Source organism: Salvelinus sp. IW2-2015, linkage group LG15, assembly GCF_002910315.2.
Source record: "Salvelinus sp. IW2-2015 linkage group LG15, ASM291031v2, whole genome shotgun sequence".
NCBI lineage: Eukaryota > Metazoa > Chordata > Actinopteri > Salmoniformes > Salmonidae > Salvelinus > Salvelinus sp. IW2-2015.
Genome location: NC_036855.1, coordinates 61205438 through 61226626, shown reverse-complemented (window position 1 = coordinate 61226626; position 21189 = coordinate 61205438). Strand labels below are relative to the sequence as shown.

Sequence of the window (21189 nt, the reverse complement as noted above, 5' to 3'; positions counted from 1 at the left end):
GTTTACCATCTCCAGGGTCCACTCCCCCCGGGGGTCCTCATCCCAGGAGTGTGTGGTCATGAAAGCCCAGTCATTAAAGCCCTCTGACGAGTAGTCATGCGGCCTGCAGAGGGGAGAGACAGGAGGTATGTAATACAAGGTGTGTGTGTGTGTGTGTATGTGTGTGTGTGTGTACGTACATACGTACCTGGGAGCGAGCAGTGTGGAGCGGGTACCCTGTGGGCTGGTCAGGTAGATGCCCAGGTTGCCCCTGCGGTTGTAGGAGAGGGTGAGCTGGGCCTGGGCATGTTCTAGGGAGCTCACATGGTTGGCTGTCCCAACACAGCCGTCCACTGTCTTGGTGATCAGCAGGTGGCTCCCAATGTTCCTGACACAGATAAACATATATATGGACCAAATACATACATTTGCACAAAGACGGCTTAGTTATTGAAGATGAAAATTGGCTTGGAGTGGCTTGTGTTGTCATGTTGCTGGCTTCTGGTGTCAGTGAGAAAGATGCCTCATCTGGGAGTGAGCATGTGACAGCAATTCTGTGTGCGCGACGATAATGGTTCTCTGAGTGATGCTGCATGAGGGTGTGACTGTTGCTCTGGACTAGTGTGTGAGAGAGAGAATAGTGTGTGAGAGAGAGCCTGCTGAGGGCARAGGGTTTGCGGCCTTGAAACAGGATTAGCAGCTCAGGTCCTGCAGCAGCCCGGTCCTCTACAGGAGAAGAGTACCAGGCTCCCTCGTCTCCCCCCAATCCGCTTAGCAGCTTACACACATCCACTACAACTGAACCCAGAGGAGGAGGGGGAGGAGAGGAGGGCTGTGGGGGGAGAGGAGGGCATGAGGCTTTAGAAAAGCTGTGGCACCCAGCTGATAGAAAATACGGGCCGTAATCAGTGAACTGGGTGTAAAAACACACCGCTTCCTCCTAATTAAATCCCTTAAAATGTTAYAAACCTCTTGTACTGTACAATGCACACTGCACAAACACCATGTCACTAACACCTTTAWCACAGGCTCCAGTGGTAGGCTGTGATCTGGGGACCAGTACAGAGAGAATACAACAGGGCTGGGATCCTGTCAGCTACTGTATGTAGCAGAGGCAGGGTTAAAGACAGGAGAGAGTGGGAGAGAAAGAGCGATATTGAGAAAGTGTGAGAGGAAAACAGAGAGAGAGGGATAGAAAATGAGAGAGGGATAGAGAGAGAGCAAGACCAAAGGAGCAGAAAGATGGAGTGGAAGAGGTGAAAGAGTAAAAGATCGACAGAGGTCTAGAGACAGCCAGGGAAGCGTGGAGAACATGGAAGCAGAGAGGCAGAGAGAGAGAGAGGCAGAGCGAGAGAGAGAGAGAGAGAGATGGCATGGAGGGAAGAAGTTTTATGTGAACAGAGGTTGAACCAGGCAAGAGAGAGAAGGCCAGAGCGGGAGAAGAGAGAGAGGCAGGCAGAGAGAGAGGCATGAGAGAGGAGGCAGAGGGAGGCAGAAGAGAGAGGCGATAGGAGATGCCGAGACGCGGAGAGAGAGGCAAAGGAGAGAGCAGAGAGGAGGCAGAGAGGAGAGAGGCACGAAGAGAGAGATCGGCAGAGGAGAGAAAGGCAGATAGAGAAGGCAGAGAGGAGAGGCGAGAGAGAGAGGCAGAGAGAGGAGCAGAGAGAGAGGCGGCAGAGAGAGAGGCAGACGGAGCAGGACCGAGCCGGAGAGAAGAAGGGCAGAGAGAGAGAGCCGAGCAATGCGAGGAGAGAGAGAGCGAGGCAAAGGAGAGAGGAGGCAGAGCGAGTAGAGAGAGCGAGAGCGAGACGAGCAGAGCAGAGCCGAGAGGCAGACGGAGAGAGAGAGGCGAGCGAAGAGAGAGACAGAGCAGGGACAGAGCAGAAGGAGAGGCAGAGCGAGAGAGAGAGAGCAGAGAGAGAAGGCAGAGGAGATGGTAGAGGCAGGAGAGGCCAGAGAGAGATGAGAAGCAGCAGAGAGAGGGAGAGGCAGACGAGATGCAAGGAGAGTCAGGAGGAGAGTATGAGAGAGCTGAGCGAGAGGAGGGAGCTAGGAGAGGAGAGGAGAGCGAGGCGGAGAGAGCAGGAGCAAGAGGCAGAGTAGAGGGCGCAGCAGAGAGAGGCAGATACGAGAAAATAAGCGCGAGAGAGGCAGAATGGAGAGAGAGAGAGGCAGAGAGAGCGAGGAGAGGGCAGGAGAGAGAGGATGAGGCAGGATGGAGACGCGAGGCAGAAGAGAGAGATGCCGAGGCAGAGGAGAGGAGCATAGAGAGCGCCGATGAGAAGGGCAAAGAGAGGCAGAGAGGGAGAGAGGAGGTCACAGAGCGAGAGAGAGAGAGAGAGAGGCAGAGAGGGCGCAGATAGAGAGAGAAATGAGCCAGAGAGAGAGAGAGAGGCAAAGAGAGGCAGAGAGGGAGGAGAGAGAGGCAGAGAGGAGAGAGGAGAGGCAGAGAGAGGTATAGGCAGAGAGAGATGCAGTAAGCGAGGCAGAGAGAGAGGAGAGCGAGGCAGAGAGAGGCAGATAGTAGAGCGCAGAAGAGAGAGGCAAAAGAGAGGCAGAGAGGAGGAGTAGAGAGGCAAGCGACGAGAGCAAGGAGAGAGAGAGGAGGCAGAGAGGCGCAGTGAGAGGAGAGACAAGAGGATGAGAGGCCAAGAGAGGCAGAGAGGGCAAGAGAAGATGAGAGGCAGAGAGGGAGAGAGAGAGGAGAGAGGAGAGAGAGAGAGGCAGAGAGAGAGAGAGAGGGGCAGTAGAAGAGAGAGAGGCCAGAGGAGAGAGAGAGAGGAGCAGAGAGAGAGAGGCAGAGAGAGAGAGAGGCAGGAGAAGAGGCCAGATGAGAGAGGCAGAGGCAGAGAGACAGAGAGAGACAGAGAGAGAGGCGAAGAGACTTCATCTGAAAGTGATTATTTCCCTTAAACATGCTCCCCCAGGCTCAGAAGATCATCACCCTACCACCACACACAAGAACCCAAGGCAGAAGCATATTTCAATGGGCCTCCGTGCCATTGATCAGAATAGAAACATGACGTGCAGTCAACACACTTGAGGTATTGACAGCTTGTGGTCCCACATGAGCACCTCTCACACCTACGGCACATCACAAACCCAGCCACATCACTCCACAGCCGGACCCCCCCCAGATGTGAAACACTCACACACACACAATCTGAAGCATCCTATCTTCTAATAAGGATCAACATAGGCTTTATTATACGTTTAATCACCTCTGGTAGGTTACATGTACTATTACCCAAAACCAATTAATCCCTATGAAGCTAGTACTGATACTCCTGCCAGCCAAACAGTGAGTGGTATTACAGGTCGAGTTCGGTAGGAGCTGTTGTGAGAGTGTGAGTGTGAGAGAGAGAGAGGTGTGTGTGCAGCTCACCTGGGCTCTGCCACCATGGACAGCACACATTCTTTCTGGGGCCCAACGTTGGTCCAGTTCTCAGCCAGGGCCACATCGCACTGGCATCAAGCAGACCATTACCCATATGAGTGGCTCACTGAGAGAGTGAGAAGATGAGAGAGAGAGGCGAGAGAGAGAGAGATCGAGAGAGAGAGAGAGAGAGAGAGATCGAGAGAGAGAGAGAGAGAAAAGAAAGATCGATATCAGACTGCTGAAAGGCTACTTCATCACGATTCCAGTTCCAACTCAATAAGTGCCTCTCACTATTAGATTATTGCATGTACCCTGCTGTGGCCCAGTAAAACCTCTCCCCTGAACTTTCTGTTAATTGCTTAATGTAGGCAAACTTTAAATCAATTGATGTAAATACAATATAGATCAGTCTCCATTGTGCAACTGGCAGGGCACGGAGAATGATGATGGTCAGCCGAGCTCAGCTAATGGGACGCCTCGCTGTACCTTTTTCGGCCGACCCCATTGGTTATTCCAGTCGTTGGGTGGGAGGTGGCGGGATGAGAGGTCCTCCACGACAAGTGCTGCATGTCCCTCCATGTCAGGTTTTACTGACACACGCACACACACACACACACAAACAAACACCAACCATACCTTTCATCAATATAGAAGATACCAGATTCTGAAATATCCTTAACATGATTATGAAGACAGTACAACAAGCAACAACATATCCTACTGTACCACAATGCATAGCGACTGGATTGCAAAGGAAATGGCATTAGGTGCCCAAAGAAGAGTTGAACATTCCGGCTTAATGTTACCACATTGAAAAGATAAAAAGACCAGAGATCCCCTCTGTCAGTCTCATCTCTGCCTCTCCCCACACTCTCTTCTGTTCTCCGTATAAAACCCTGTGTTACTGCAGTTCCACCCAGCAGAGCAACAGTAAAATCCTACAGTAAAACAGAGTCCAATAGTGTACAGTACCCCAGCGACACAGAGTTTAAAACCTCATCAGCTCTCTTTTTACTTAAAGGTCAGCTTTGACTGTAAGGGAAAGTCAAAGCCCTGCAGTACAGTCAGACCACTTTTTAAATGGACAGGAACTACAGAGGTTTTTAACGGTCACACGTGCCCCGTTCCCCAACCAGACTACAGTACTGAGCTGATGACACGTACATAGCAGAATGATAGGAGATAACTGACTAATCTATTCTGATCCACAAATGCATTATTACAAGACAGTTTCCTTCCCCCAAGAGTTAGTCGTACTTCTGAGACATCTGTTGTGTGTGTGTGTGTGTGCTCAGACGGCAAATATTTGTGAACAGAAAAATGCACAAAGGAGGAGAGAAACAGAGAGAGAAAGATCAGGGAGAGAAAAATGGGAACAAGAAGGGGACAAACAGAGACAACCAAAAGAAGAGACAGAGACACAGAAAGAGACAGTGGTAAGAGTCACTCACTTGGCTTCCAGTGCGAGGGCGATGATCCCAGCAGCCAGTGGAGCCGAGGCGGAGGTGCCTGTGTGGGTGTCAGTACACTTCTGTCTGAGGTCCGTTGTCACCTGACAGGAAGAGAGTTTCATAGTCAGATATGGTGCTCAGTATGAATGCCCATACCGGGCCGAAATGTTTACACCTAATATATGGGCAAATAAATTACTTTTTATTGAAGCAAGTTATACACTATAAAAGTCATATATTCTACTCAGCCCCATCTACTTTGATAGATGTTTATGTTCAAACACATGGTGAACATGATAATCATGAATGTTGAAACATACACCAATTCATTAATCATGTGTGCACAGCATGCCTCATGGCAAGAGGTTGGGAAACATCCATTATACAGTATTGTAATGTAATCTCTCCTAGTGAGAGGCTCTCCTTCCTCCATCTCGTGTGTTGTGAGAGTGTGTGTGTGTGTGTGTGTGAGAGTGTGTGAGAGTGTGTGAGAGTGTGTGTGTGTGTGTGTGTGAGAGTGTGTGAGAGAGTGAGTGTGAGTGAGTGAGTGAGTGAGTGAGTGAGTGAGTGAGTGAGTGAGTGAGTGAGTGAGTGAGTGAGTGAGAGAGAGAGAGGACCGGTCTGTGGAAGGGCGAGACATGGAGATGGGATTTTAATAGTTACAGTTCTTCATTCAAATGGGCCTCAGAGGGCGGGTGGGAAAGAGTGTGAGTTTATGAAGAGAGAGAAAAGAATGAAAGCGGGAAAGAGAGAGTGTCACTGCTCAATGTGAGAAGACTGCAGGCTATGGCTGTCTGAGGCAGGCCAGTGAGAACTCATTCCTCCAGAGTGAACATACAAAACCTGCCTTGAAGCACCAAACAGTTTAGTAAGCATCTGGCTTACAGGAGCACTAAAACCAATTGGAAAACTGACAAAGAAGTGCAACAGAAATAAGAAAGAAGTGCAACAGGATACAGGCTAACAAGGACATCCAGAAATGCTCAAACCTCTAGAGTACAGCTAGAGAGTCTGGACTAGTGCTTTGGCTCTGGATTCAACCATCTGAGATACTCTATGGATCCCAGGAGCCAAGTCAACCTGGTTCTATACATCACCCTGGCTATACATCAAAAGTTTCTATCCATCCATTCTTACTTCTCACTGAAGCACACATCATTCCCCTGACTAATATGCTGTAAAATAGACTTCCTCCTCTTCAAAGCTCAGTGGAAGCTGTGTGATCTCCCATTGCAGTTAGCAACATAATACCACTGAGGCCCTGGAACCACAGAGCACAAGACTCTCACAGGACAGGAGCCCCGACTCACACACTCCTCCACCCTGCATGCACACCACCACTCAGTTTAATGTTTTCTGACATGCCTATTTTCAGACTGTACAGACGAATACTTCCCGTTCTCTCCATGACGCTCACACTGGGAGTGAATGAGAGTGTGTGTTCAGTATGTTTATTAATCAAAATCTGTGTTTCCCCCTCCGTTTGCCACTATGTGTGTGTGTGTGTGAGCACGTGTCTACTGAACTCACTATCTGTTTCTCGTTGAGGTTGCCAGAGCTGTAGGTTGTGGCGAGGGTGGAGGAYCAGGCCTCGCTGTACCAGGGCACATTGCCGTTCTGGGTGGAGCTGCTGATGGACAGGGTGTAGATGCTGTTGGTGTAGCCGTCACAGTTACAGCTGTCCTTCTCACGCCCGCCGTTCCCTGACGCCCACACAAAGATGGAGCCCAGGCCCCCACGACCCTAGAGGAGGGAGAGACAAAACAGAGTCAATAACAAACCTAGACAACCACAAGGCTTCTAGACAGGCCTTTCTGACGTACATGACCACATGCATGTGTATCTTGGTGTGGCACAGCTTATGAAAGAGGGGAACACGGTGTCATTCAATCTAAATTAGATTCCCATTGATACTACAGCACAACTCTTTACAGGGTCCATCTCTGAAAGGCCTGCCTCAGCTCATCCATACATCACAAGACRGTGTGATCACTCAGACGCTTTGAATCCAAAGAGCTTTAATGTACCACGGCCACAATACAACAGGGACAACCRCGGAGCAATACATTATCTGTGCTATTCAGCATTCACAGTGAATAAATATCAAAGTCCCACAGAATGCTCCATTGTGCAGCCTCTCCACATTGACRGTCACACGCAACCATCATGAACAGTGTAAACAACAGACTGGAGCTACTGKTGATGCCATGGCTCCCTATAGAATAGTATGTGTTTACATGCCATATACTTTTTATTTGACAGGCCTGTAATAAAAAGGGAGGCAGACAGGGCACCAGTAACGGCCCTCAGATGCGGTTTACCCCATAAGATCTGATGTTTCTTTGTTTGAATGGCTCTCTGTGGCTCGGCTCAATGCTTTATGACTGGCTCTCTCACACCCTCTTACCCTTAGAGCTGGGATCAGATGGATGCAGGCTCCCATGTGTACACTACAGAGAGCCTGGCATATGGACCCTATACGTCTGCAGTCTTGATGCTTACTGTTCCCTCCACTCAGTCATGCACTGTACACARCTGCCACACTCCCTGGACTCCCACACATACAAAGACTATACACACCCTCTCATGACTTATTGCTTAACTATAGTATGGCCTGAAAGCATTGGTAATCACATTTTTGTTTGGTGGAGACTGTATACAGTAAGAAGCCCATTAAAGACACAGCCTTCAGCAAACCAGCTACTGTTTCATATTGACACTAAAAACCAGGACCATTCACCATCCTGCTCTTTAAATAGCTATCAAAATGCCTAAAAGCAATAGTCTCTCTCTCATAAGCTCTCATACACTCCCTCTCTCTCTCTCTCACACACTCTCTCACACACACACACACACACAGTGAGCGGTAACGTCTCAGGGTTGGCAGTATGCCAATGCTCTGCCCGGATGCCCATGCGAGACGAAGGAGCTGTAGCTAAGACTTCGGTCTCTCTGAATCCTGCCACACTAACGTTAAAGCCCCATGAACTATTTACATCCGTTTGCATTTCACATGCAGAAGAAAATCTGCACCTGAGTTCAATGGCTTTTTATTGAGATATTATCATAACACAAATATCTTCCCACTCAGATTCTGAAATCATTTCTACAATTGTGGTACTGTGAAGGGAAATTATTGTGTAAAGTGCACTTTTGGTGGTTATGAATGTACAATATTTTCAGTGCTTTGTATTGAGGATTATTTTTCCTATATTATTTTTTCAGGACATTTATTTTTTTATCCTTACTGGAAGCCTGATACTTCCACTGCGACCAAATCAAATTTCCCCATTCATAATCGTCAGGGTCAAAAAGTSTGCTTGCGTTGTTCAAGCCACCTTTGTCCTTCAAAATGGTTGAATAGTTTACTACATAATTACTGCCTGTGTGTAGAGGAAGTCACCCACAAACTATTGATTTTTATGGGGCACATAGAAATGGTGGAACGCGGCACACATCTGAGGCCCAAAACACACCGATATTTACACACACCTCGGTCACTCCGCGCAGAAAGGCCTCCTTGGCGAGCTTGGCGGGCCCATCCACCGTCTTCCCATCATCCTCMGGSCCCCAGCTYGCACTGTAGATGTGGATGTGCTGTGGGTTCAGACTGAGAGACTGGGCCTCCACCACGTCGGTCACCTCGCCGTCCAGCATACGCACTCCTTCACACARGTCAACACATACAAATTTGTACACATTTGATCTGATAATCATCTACTCCTTTTCTTTGAAGAGAAATGCAGGTGAGGTTAAACTCAAATACCAAAGCCACTGGTAGGAAGTGTTCCACAGAAGAAGAAAAAAACAGTCAGCAGCAGAGTTGGTGATAAATAAGCCTTAGATCTGAAGAAGCTCTGATACTGAAGGTTCGTTTACAGGTGATAAATGAGAACATTCTGTTTCCCTCCCCAGAAAACAGATGCAGTTTGAATCCGGGTGGACATTGCGTTGCACAAATCCCRTCTGCAGAAGAAGGACACTTGAATTGGGATATGCCAGCACTTTTTGTATATTAAAGCCATCGATTCTGAATTTAATTTAGAATGTTTTCTAGCGCCAGCCTCCAGGGCACTTTTCGGAGCCTCCTCATCCTCTTTCTCTCCYCACCCCCATCCCAGCCCAGCAGACAGAAAGCTGAGAAATCGAAGGCAGACATCTTCAAAACAAACGCGTTGGCTGCTTTGATGCATGGAGGGTCAAGTTACTCCATACTGCTCTCATACTGGTTAAAGTAAACAAACAAAGTTCATCCCTTTGAAGTTCTCCAAAGGCATCCAGCTGTGAGGGCACTGACTCAGGGTTCCCGTAGAGCTCAGAACGAAACGAGCAAATAGTTTTATAGGGAGGAGATAGCCCATTATCTCCAATACCTGCAACCCCTTACCCCCACCAACACACAGGGATTCTTCTATAGGTAGGTTGAAGCCAATACAGCTTTCTAAATCTTAAGGTCAAAGCTTGAGCTTACAGTTTGTGCTCTGGAATAGTGGTAGGATTTCTGGTAGGATGACAAAGACCTGCCTTTCATTTGTAGTCACTGCCATAGAGTGATAGGAAATTAGATTAATCTCTCCCTGTATGCGTGTGTGCGCACGCGCACATACACACACACTCACACACACACTTTACTATACTTGTGAGTACCAGAAGTTCTCACAAGAATAATAAACCATACAATTCAGAGAAGTGAGGACATTTTGCTTGTCCTCACTTGTAAAAAAAGGTATTTTAGGTTTAGGGGTTAGGTTTAGAATTAGGGTTAGCGGTTATGTTTAGGGTTAGGGGTAAAATAAGATTTTGAATGGGAATCAATTGTTGGTCCCCAAAAAGTCCTCACATGTATAGTAAGACATAGTTGTGTGTCTGTAGGTGTGTATGGTATGAGAGCTGGTAGAGTGGCAGTGCAATAGGCCCTCTACAGTATTGCCTTTCTAGAATTCAAATATTTCTTTCTAGAAGTGGGTACTACTCACTTATTAACAGGCAGCTGCCGGACTGGGCCAAACCTGCGGGTTGGTCACGCACGCACCCACACACACACGCACACATGCACACACGGCCTGCTGTTCCTCTGCTTCACTCTCCTTTACGCCCGACAGGGCAACCTTGCTGCAGTCTTGGAAGGACTGTGGTTGGTCAGAAAGTTTCTGTCCTCTGAGTGGGGAAGGTGAGCAGAAGCTGCTGCTCATTAACCATCTCATTAACACTCAGGTTCCAAGGCAGACTGTTTAATCACTGCCCAGTGTGGAGTCTACCTTAATAAAGGAAGTAGTCGTGCTGAAGAGGCTGAATGCAGGAGGCACACACTGTTAAAACTTCTGCAGACTTCATTTTTCAACTAACCGAATAAGACTTGTKTGTGTGTTCATGGTTTAAATGAGACAGTAGAGAAGTGGCGGCAGGCAGCTATTGGATGTGACCAATAAGGACTAAAACRATGCGTTGGATTTAGCCYGGCTGTGACAGCTGGAAACATGCAGCGGCATGGAGAGATAAAACATGCAGAGGGGTAATGAGATGAGAGCATGAACTGACTGGATAAAAGAGATGGCTCTAATTAAAGGGATTACACACGCTTACACTGAGGCATGGACTCAGAGGAGCCACGCTGCACGCAGATTATCTCACACACACAACTAATGTTCATAGAGCCTCCCTGTCATCTCAGGCCAGAAGTGGAGGAAGAGTTACCCTTGAGCAACTCCCGCTCAAACTGAGCTCAGAATAGTACGGAGGCAGCACACATGGGTATTTCAGCTGTTTAAGCAGTCTGAAAACGTGAAGAATTGAAAGATAAAATGGAGGAGAAACACAGAAAGATGACATCAATCACCCTCTGTTCTACGGTACTGTACCTCCAATCTTGGCGTTGTAGGCAACCCCGACTCCACAGATCCCATTGTTGGCCATCGCTGCCACCTCACCTGCACAACGAGTCCCATGCCTGGAGGGAGAAAGAGAGAAAGAGAAAACGAACGAGAGAGAGAAAGAACGAACGAGAGCGAACGAGAGAAAGAACGAACGAGATAGAAAGAACGAACGAGAGAGATAGATAGAAAGAACGAACGAGAGAGATAGAAAGAACGAACGAGAGAGATAGAAAGAACGAACGAGAGAGAGAGAGAACGGGGGGGAATGTAAGTCCTCATTTTGATGTGATTTACCCATATAAACACAGTGTACATTAGCTACAAATGACATAATTGTCTCCAGGCAGTGTGCATTATCTATGAATAGAGCTCTTGCAGAGAGTAAATTAACAGATACAGGAGGTTGTGTAGGAATGCACTCCCTGCGATACTGTGGTCTAAGATAACCATCGACAAAAAACTAACTCATGTAGARAAGTCCTTGGCTCTAGCTGCCTCTCAGCTGTTCCGACTTGGTTGTAGCCCAGAGGAAAACAGTCAGTCAGTCAGTCAGTCAGTCAGTCAGTCAGTCAGTCAGTCAGTCAGTCAGTGAGCGTGGGTCATGAAACAGACTGTGCCCTTCCAGCAGGCCTGACCTTGAGTCTGGGGCCGCGGGGCCTGCCGGCAGCAAGGAAAGGCAAAATGAGCTGACATGCTACCATCTTACGATGGGGGAAACAAATTAGATTTGCCATTTCCACAAGGTCTGGTCCTCTCCGATTTGATCTCTCCCTCTCAGCACTGCAGGAGATCGGTGGAGAATGTGGCCCACCACATTCCAGTCAGGTTCATTCCGCCGCTCGTTCATCTCCACCGGATGGACACGGACACTAAAAGTCCTCCAAACCACCGGCTCCCAAGCGGATCGCAGGACAATCAGTGGGAGCGGATAATGCCAGGGTTAGGATACACCAGATAAGCAGAGAGCAGCTACACTGCCCAAGAACACAGCCCAGCCAGCAGGCTCCCATTCAAGCAGAGAAAATAAACCAGTACTATGGTGTTCTATCATAGCCCAGGGGAAATACCCCAGTGGGCTAAGAGAGACTGATATCCTCCATTGATAACTTGCATGTGGTCTCAGCATGTGGCTCTATGGAGCACTGAGACACCATAGCTCTATGAAAGCAGCAGCATATGCAAACTGTTAGCGATACACCTCGATGAGCAATTAAAGAATATGAAAGGGACTTAACGCCTCTAGTACCTGTCTTATAGTGGGACGTCTAGTAACTGCCATTTAATTCTGGGGGTCAGCTGTACTCAAACAACCTCTGCAACACTTTAACCTAATTTCTCCAGGACTGACTGATGGGCGTTAGGCTAGGCTAATGTATTCCCTTCATTAAACCCACAGTGCGGAGACCAGACCCCGTTAAACAAGAGGATCAGAGAGCMCTGCACTGTGGCAGTGGATCAACCAATCCATTGGAGATCTCTTTAGACGCGGCTATGAGCTGCAGGTCAAAGGTTAATGTCAGAGTTACCCCTGAGTGCTCAATGTCCCACTAACAAGTGTCATGGGACCTGGATTAACTGCAGGACCAGAGGGCCTTTTAACGACATGCTTGAATGGTGAAGGGTAGAATGTGTAGAGGCAATTCAAAGAAAACTGGGTCATGAAGACCAGATCTGAAGCGAAGAACACATCTAAAAGAATGACGCACACACGCTCTCTCTCTTGTACACACACGACAAAGGTAAGCGAAAACACACCCACACACATGTAGGCTGGCAGCTAGTACACCGCTAGTGTGAACTGACAATGGAAGATCGGCAATGAACTTAATCTCCACTTTCATACCAGGGCAGGTATGTTAGTCTCTGCCCAGGCAGTGTTTGTAAGTGATCCATCCCTTTGTAGCGGTAGGAAAGCAGGCCAGCGATGCAGCAGATAAGGCACAGCTCAGATGTCTGAAAGGATGTAGGGCAAGCCCAAGCTTATAACACCAGTCTGTCTTGATCCCATTCATATCTGCCTCTGACAAATACATATCCACCTAGATCTATCTGACAAATTCTTCTGGCATGTGATGTTGCTAGGGTAAAATCAAAGGATGCGGAAAATATCCCAATCTGAACATCTTCCAGAATCTAAGATGTGCGATCCTTTTGATGCAAAATGTTCTTTCCACYAGACAAGTGCATTTTGATCTATTTGCACCACTAAAAGGTGTACGAACATTTCTAAAAAGGTTGGAAATTATCCAGGAGACCATTTGGCGTCTCTCGTGTTGCAAGACATCCCAGGATCAGGAATCACACAATGGTGGCGTGTCGACTGGCCAGCAACGCAGGACAGTAGCAGTGCATCTCAGAGCCACACAATGTGCTTATCTGACCTCCTCATTCAGAGAATGTGGAGGACATAAATGGTCGGGTCAACAGCCCATAAATCAATTCCTCCGAGTGAGTGGGCCTTTACAGACTGTGGGTTGCTGCTCCAATGGAGAGGGATCAAAGCAAACATGCCACGGTCATCCAGTCTGGTCTAGTCTGGGGGTTAAGGATGAAAGTGGGCTTTTGGAGGTGCTGGAACTGCTGATGAAATCTCCTGAAGAAATGGTTTGTGAAGTCTTCTGTAATGGAGGAATGTACAGACAGACTGACCATGTAAAAGCTATAATGCCTTGTCACTTGTTAAATCCACTTAAATTCGTGTAAATTAAGTGGAGGAGACAGGTTAAAGAAATATTTTTAAGCCATGAGACAATTGAGACATGGATTGTGATTGTGTATGAGGGTGAATGTYCAAGACAAAAGATTTAAGTGCCTTTGAATGGGTTATGGTAGTAGGTGCCAGGCATACCGGTTTGTGTCAAGAACTGCAGCGCTGCTGGGTTTTTCACACAACAGTTTCCCGTGTGTATCAAGAATGGTCCACTACCCAAAGGACATCTAGCCAACTTGACACTGCTTCCCACAATTGTGTCAACATGGACCAGAATTCCTGTGGAAAGCTTTCGATACCTTGTAGAGTCCATGCCCCGACGAAACTTCCCCCRTACACTAACTGGTTGTGCCACCTTTAGCTGCAACCAAATGCTTCCTGTAGTTGTTGATTTGTCTCTCATATCGCTGTAGAGGTATTTAGGCACACTCGTGCATGCAGAACTACTTTAACTCGCCGACATTTATGGGTTTTCAAGCATGAACTGCTCGTTCCGTATCTGTAACTCTGAAGGTAAGTGGAACTCTGTTATACTATGTTCCAGGCTTCCAGCCTAATAACCACTGGGGGTTCAACCAGCTGGCCAGAGTCAAGGTCAATTCCAACTCATTTCCTGATCCAATGGAAGCACAAAAACAAACAGAACATTCCCAAGATTATCTATGACAATGTACGGTTTACATTTGACATTTTTAGTCACTTATCCAGAGTGACTTACAGGAGCAAATAGGGTTAAGTGTCCTGCTCAAGGGCACATTGACAGATGTTTCACCTAGTCGGCTCAGGGATTCGAACCAGCGACCTTTTGGTTACTGGCCCAATGCTCATAACCACTAGGCTACCTGCAGCCAAATTGAATTTCAATTGATTCGATTTCCTGCATTGCCTCAGCCTGGCATTGACATGGGATTGAACCCAACCTTGTGGTGTGGTTACAGAGGTTGTTACTGAGCAGAGCTCTGGTGTAGGCTATACGAGGGGACTCAGATGAATTGGCCTATCAAAACACACTGRGCTCCACTCTGGCAGAACAAAGTGACGTCTCTCACTCACACAGGGGAGGAGGGCATCTTTCATCATCAAGTCACAGTGAGATAAATTAACATCGAAGAGCCTTAATATCCCCCTGACACGTCTCACTGACAGTCTGGACTGATCTGACACACTGGCAGACTCATTTACCATCAGTCACAGACCAGAGGACAGAAACTCTACTTTATATTACTGCTGTAAAGTGTGCAGTTAAACGCCTTCCATAAAACAACCATCAATGATATATAATATAGATGAACTAAATGTACTTCCCTGGGATCAGACACTGATTCATGTGAGTAGGTCGGCCTCCATCTTATATTTCATGAAAGAATACACTGACACTCACGTTCAACACAAAGACTCAATCACACCGTGCTGGTATGATATAAACTACAGCATGTAGAGAGGAGGTGCATCATCAGTAATAGATTATAGTTATCCCTTCAGTTTTATTCAACGGTTACTGTTCGTAATGAGATCAGCTCTGATCCAATCCCTGGACCATCTGTTACAGGCATGTCGAATAACAATGTTTATTAACCCTCTCGGAYCTTCATACACACGTCTCATATTTMAGGTTAAAAATACAGTGGCTCCGGTTCCAGATTTTCTGGAAACCCGATTTGCTGTGGCTAAAGATCTCTGCATATGTGCTGGATTTTTTTAAAAGGTAGCTGCCACCTTCGTAGCTGCTGCCCACTCCGCCGCCTTCGTAGCTGCTGCCCACTCCGCCGCCTTCGTAGCTGCTGCCCACTCCGCCGCCTTCGTAGCTGCTGCCCCTCCGCCGCCTTCGTAGCTGCTGCCCACTCCGCCGCCTTCGTAGCTGCTGCCCACTCCGCCCCTTCGTAGCTGCTGCCCACTCCGCCGCCTTCGTAGCTGCTGCCACTCCGCCGCCTTCGTATGCTGCTGCCCACTCCGCCCGCCTTCGTAGCTGCTGCCCACTCGCCGCCTTCGTAGCTGCTTGCCCACTCCGCCGCCTTCGTAGCTGCTGCCCACTCCGCCGCCTTCGTAGCTGCTGCCCACTCCGCCGCCTTCGTAGCTGCTGCCCACTCCGCCGCCTTCGTAGCTGCTGCTCAGTGCTCTACTGTCGCTTCCATCTCCTTGATCAGCGATGAACGCCTTTGGCTGGTGTAGCCAACAAACTTCTTGTGGTACACAAAGGACATGTTCCAACTACTGCATTCCTTGCCTCAGTAGGATATTAAGCGTAAGAGTGATTTCATGTTCTTTTTATCAATAGGGGAGTTAGGCTAKATGCAGCTATTTGCATTGTACACAAAATCAATTATCAACATGTTCGTACAAACTTGCAGATTGCTTTTTGCGCCAATGCAAAACTCAAGTGGGGAGTTACAGGCAGCCATTTAGGCAGCATATCAAACACAAGCAAGACATAAACACGCAGTCTAATTAGCGATTTTAATGTTCCTGTTTCGCCATCATTGCCAACATCGGCTAAGCAGGAGGCAGACAGACAGTCAAAGTAGTAGTGRTCTTTTTCAGCAACTCTGGCTTGTGGCTACAATATGGCAGCAACTACAAAGATTAGCCTACATCATCACACAAAATGCTAATTGTTTTTGCTCCAATGCAATGTGTAAGGACTGCGTCCTGCTTGTGGAACTGTAATATCCGTTACAACAGTCAGAGAAGGTTGTAGCCTTCCTAATGGCCTTGAATGTTCGTTCAAATCGCCGCAGGGTTTTTATTTCAGCTGTTCAGAACTATGAGGCAGAGGCTATCACCATGGTTCAGAAYAGGGTGAGTTAAAGAGAGAAATGTGAAGGGAGGTGGAGTGTGAGCAGCAGCAACATAGAAAAAATGTGCGTGTAAAATAACWTGCGCAGAATGTGATCCGAATCCATAGGTTTTCAAGAGGGGCGGGGACCAAAACACTATTCGTAGCCACAGCATTAATAATATCCTCTGAATCTTTGACTAATTGTGTAACAATGCTCTGCAGTCTCTACACAATGGTGATATTTATCTAGAGGGATAAGAGCAACAAAAAGCCATGTCAATGAGTTGAACACAACAGGCAATATCTGATTACAGACACACATGTCTGGAAAGAAGACTCAGACTTACACACAGCTACAGCTGGCTGCCAGCCCAAAGCCAACCATTAGATTAGCATTCATTCAAAGAACAGACAGCCCTACTTGCATCACATCACTGTGTGGAGGAAACACATTCTACTCAAAGACTCTTAAACACGGACTCAACTGAAAGCAGGCAGGCAGTGTCTAGGCACTACGGTAAACCCATAGGGTAATACCTCACCAAAGTCACTTTGAAACATTAGACTAACTCTGAGTAATTGCTCTACTGTAGTCTGGAACATGGGCACAAATCTTGGATCAGCTCCCCCAATCCTAGGCTAGAACTCAAAACTGACATTGAATTAGTCCAAGTGSTAATTTTACTTTTATGTGATGACGCTGGGTCAATTGTCTTCGTCCTTGCTTTAATTGACAACTGCAGTAGGTCAAATAATCCATCTCCGTCAGACCGCTAGCTGGCCGTTCCTCCTGGCAGAATTTACCATTAGGCATGGATCTAGGATGAGCTTGCCATGCCCAAAACCTCACCCGTAGGGGGAAAACTCAAAAACAAACCTAAGCTCAGTGTGAAGGGGAAACTCCATCCTTCCTTTGTCTGGGCTGCAGCAGAGCAAGAAATGAGGCTGGTCCCTGAGGAGCTGCAAGTCAGCCTGACCAGAACTACTGGAGCATAGACACGGCCATCTCCATCGCCAGTCTTAACACCACTGACAAAGCCAGTTTTCAACTGAGCTGGCCAGAAAGTAATAGATAAAGGTAAACTGAGGAAAGTATACTGGAGACGGTGTTGGAATGATAAACGGGGAGACAAACTTCCCAGAAGTTTGGACTAACTTAACCTAAGGGCATATTAAAATAAAACAGGAAAGCTGATTTCCATGGTAAGGTAAAACAACATTATCATTGTGCTGTGAGAATGCTGACTTGGCTTTCTCCTTAGCTGGAACTCATATTTCATAGTTATCAGTTTCGATAGAACATGCCTCCCATACTGGTGTGGAACTTGAGGGCTGAAACCAAAAGGCTACAGTTTGATGAACTTTCGGGATGATGCAGCCAATTTGGTGCTCACATCTCCATGGCAACCAGCTGCCRCCTGAAAGGTCTCACATTAGRATAATACATGTTTATACGAGGGGGAAAACCACAGGTGGAACTTCCATGGAGACAATATTTCAAACGGAGCCAACTGTTATAAGAAAAGAGACATAATGGAATAAACAAATTAACGAGACAAATATTTTTATGTGGGAAAAACTACAGGTGGAACTTTAGAGGTTTCCTACAAAGCAGAAACACAGTGCTAACAGCCATTATGTCCTTTCAGGTCATACATAAAGTTAGACCTATTATCGTTGCGTAACATGATGAAACTTCCTAAGGCAGATCCAATTGGAAGCTGTAAAATACAGTTCAGTCCACAGAAGTCCTGGTTAAAATCCAAAATTACACCCTACTACCCATAGTGCACTACTTTTTAATGATGTCAAAAGCAGTGCCCTACATAGGGAATAGGGTTCCATTTGAGCCTGGGCCGTAGTCCGTCTTTGTGTGAGAGCTCTTTCTTCTCTCTCAAATGCCATATTGGGCTATTGATAACTTGGCAAGGCGCTCCTTCCACTCGCTCTGCTTTTCCTAACTTGAATTAATTACTGAGAAGAAAATCATTTGTGCTCTCTGAGGCTGGGCCAGTGGCCCCAGCTGATCATTAGGCTCTCCGCTCACTGCCTGCCGGGCCTCTGCCCGGAGGTAAATCTGGACAACTGCTCTGGCCCCGCTCCTACTTAATCAGCTGACTAATGAGTTGACCTACAGGACAAAAGGTCTCTCAGTGTTTATGGAACAGAGGCAGAGGGGGAATACAAAGCAAACATCTTGTGTAACTAATCTGAGACAATGTKAAATGAATCAACCTGGGTTGTTCTGTGGAGTGSTCCTGATAAATAGAGCCTTCCTCCCAATACTGACGACCGGGCACATTAGGAAGAGTGATTTAATGTTCCAAAGAAATTATGGGCTGTAATGAAGAACAAGCATTCTCCTCCTCGAACTTATAGCAGCATTTGATAAGTCAGAATGCAAACTTATAACATCAATTGAACTATTTTCCTTGGCCCCTGCAGCCTTGGCACAGACACAAACATGTGTATGTACTAGACATTTCAAGCTGTGTGCACACAACCTGACATGTGACAGTGACACAGCGGAAACTGAAAGCAAATACTACACACAAACACACATGCCTCCTGTTACAAAGCAAGAACTCTTTCTGTCTTGCACTAACAGACACAGAGCACTGGCACCCTGGAGGCCTGAGAAAAGGTGGTCAGATGATGACCAATATACAGCTACATTACCGTGTGTGTACAACTACAGTACAGTTAATCTACGTTTCTTGTCCTTGATGGTATCTTGCAGCAAGCSGACTTAATGTAATGCACTATTCAAAGTGGCAAATTCAAATTAGCCAACTCCCTGGCTCTTTTTAATTAAAATATTAATAACATGATATCAGCCATAGTACAGCAGTTACAGCATTGCGTGATAAAATCAACTTCCTCAAGTCTACTTCCCACTGCTTTACCAAATYTCTCAAATAACAGAAAAGCCTCCGTTGGCAAAATCAATAACACAAGAACCTCAGTTCAAATCTTGTGGAGATTATCCCGCGCTAGACGTAGCTGTACAGCCTGCCACTCCCAGCTGGGGACGGGTATATGGGAAACATTCAATACATAAAAAGAAAACCCCCCCAATTCCAATTTTAGCTCGCAGCAGAGGCCCCTAGAGAGACTGATCCTCCTGTTCTAAGACAGTAAGGCTGCAGACCCACAGGGCCAGATCACATGTTGACTTGACAAACACGGGGCTGAATGGCCACATTGCTGCAGAGGAGCGTTCCTCATGCAGGGGAAGAAAGGGAGCTTTATGGAGGTGAACAGAGCTGGGCTTTCTGCAGGGAACAGACCCTTACACAGCCTTACAGAGCTCCAGCCTTCCCACAGGGTGTTTACACACACGCCTACACCAACCCCACGCAGTTACACACACCTCAGTCCTGCCACGGGGAAGCGAGGCAGAGCTGGGCGGCCGGAGATAAGGGCTGGGGTGAGCTAGGCAGGGAGGAGAGGACAAGCCAGGAGGATTCTCAGTCCAAAGGCATTTACTCCACTGTGTGTGGGGGATAGGGGAATCAACTGTCTGTTGGCTGTGTGTAAGCTGGGGGAATAATACTGTATGGCGCTGTGTGTATACTGGGGTATTCATAATAACGGATGTCTGTGTGTGTGTATATATAGTGTGTTCGCGTGGTAAGTGGCAGAGCTCCATTGGCGTTAGCTCTTACTCCGCCGTTTCACTTTCTCGCCTTGACAGCAGGAGGCTCAAGACCTATGGCTATACACACTAGTGTAGGAAGTAKTMTATYCACTGTCGTTTTAKTTGAGGCCATCTCCATCTCTCCTTACACCAGTCTGGCCTCCATGTGGACAGTGCCTGCTCCAGACCCATGCAGTCTCAGRTGGAGACCTTTGATTTCCACRAGCGTCTAACTATAACCRTRMTRYRCWSRKATCARSYWSKYRSMRWAGRKWKAAYAWWAAAAAAAYGGMWWTTMGSRWYSKYSKCSYAAKKKYSKYYWTWKSYYAAAWRKKKAAWTWWAAGTCAGAAAGGGGAAGCARGRAGGGGAGCYGAACGAGYGGAGCAGGCKTTTCCAGAGCCKGGAGATTTGTRGTATTRSMTWAKSSRMYWMYAAWTWAWTRSYWRKAWTRKYGGSKYSKYGGYAYYKKWRKGGGGTGGTAYTAAACAAGTCTTAATGCTATCTGCTCAGGCCACTGCAGTAAAGCTGCTTTCTTCACAAATTCACTTAATCCCAGGAGATTTACTCCACTTAACTAGGCCACAGAAATGCCCTGGTAGCAGCTGGGTGATTTAAGACCAAAGCACATGTGCTTGCTCTCGATTGGGGGGAGACCCAAAACCCATTGAGATGTCCTCCGGCCCTCTAAGAGTCTACTACTTCAATCGGTCTCCCGGCTTATTAAAATATCTCAACTGTCACATTCAACACATTCATTGAGTGCATTTCCCTTTCCAGTCAGAGAAGCTCTGCTCTAACAGCAGTGGGCAGCCCAACACCTGACAGACCTGGACCCAAGCCAGAGTGATGGTGACCATAACTCACTTCATTACACCACCACCACCCCAGCGCTTTTGGCTTTGTCTCGCTCCCTCTCTCAGCTGACTGCATGAGAAAATACAGTATTTTTATCAGGACAWCACAATGAAACAGCCTATTCATGTAGAGGCGTGACGTTTCCTGTGTCCTACACGTCTCTCCTCTCAGAACTGAATCATTATGTGGCATTGGCACACGACGTGACTCGTATTTCCATGATAATCATGCATTGACGTCAATGGTAGATTTGTATAAAGAATCAAGTTAGGCACGGGGAGATCAAATTCTGCTGCCACTGAAACAGTGTCTTTTTTAAAATCAGGATCTTACCGGTTGTCGTTGAGTTGTGTGTATCGTGGCTGAGGGTCTGGATCTCCGTCGTTCACATCATAGCTGGCGTCTGGGTCCTACAGGCAGACAGAGACAATCAGAATCACTCATCTATGATAAGAGGAGCAAAAGTCTAGGGGTGAATACCAATATTCCAAAATGGCCACCTTAAACTATTGAGATGCAGCAGCC

At 47.2% G+C, this 21189-nt stretch overlaps 1 protein-coding gene across 1 annotated transcript in view; it reads right to left on the bottom strand.

The window, feature by feature from the left end:
* Positions 1–21189, bottom strand: part of LOC111974070 (furin-like) — a 97418-nt gene that overhangs the window by 1427 nt on the left and 74802 nt on the right. The window contains 10 exon segments of the mRNA XM_070447320.1: positions 8–103; positions 188–367; positions 3365–3478; positions 3845–3948; position 4228; positions 4810–4910; positions 6340–6552; positions 8302–8474; positions 10668–10756; positions 20998–21074. Coding sequence (XP_070303421.1) covers positions 8–103; positions 188–367; positions 3365–3478; positions 3845–3948; position 4228; positions 4810–4910; positions 6340–6552; positions 8302–8474; positions 10668–10756; positions 20998–21074 — 1148 coding nt within the window.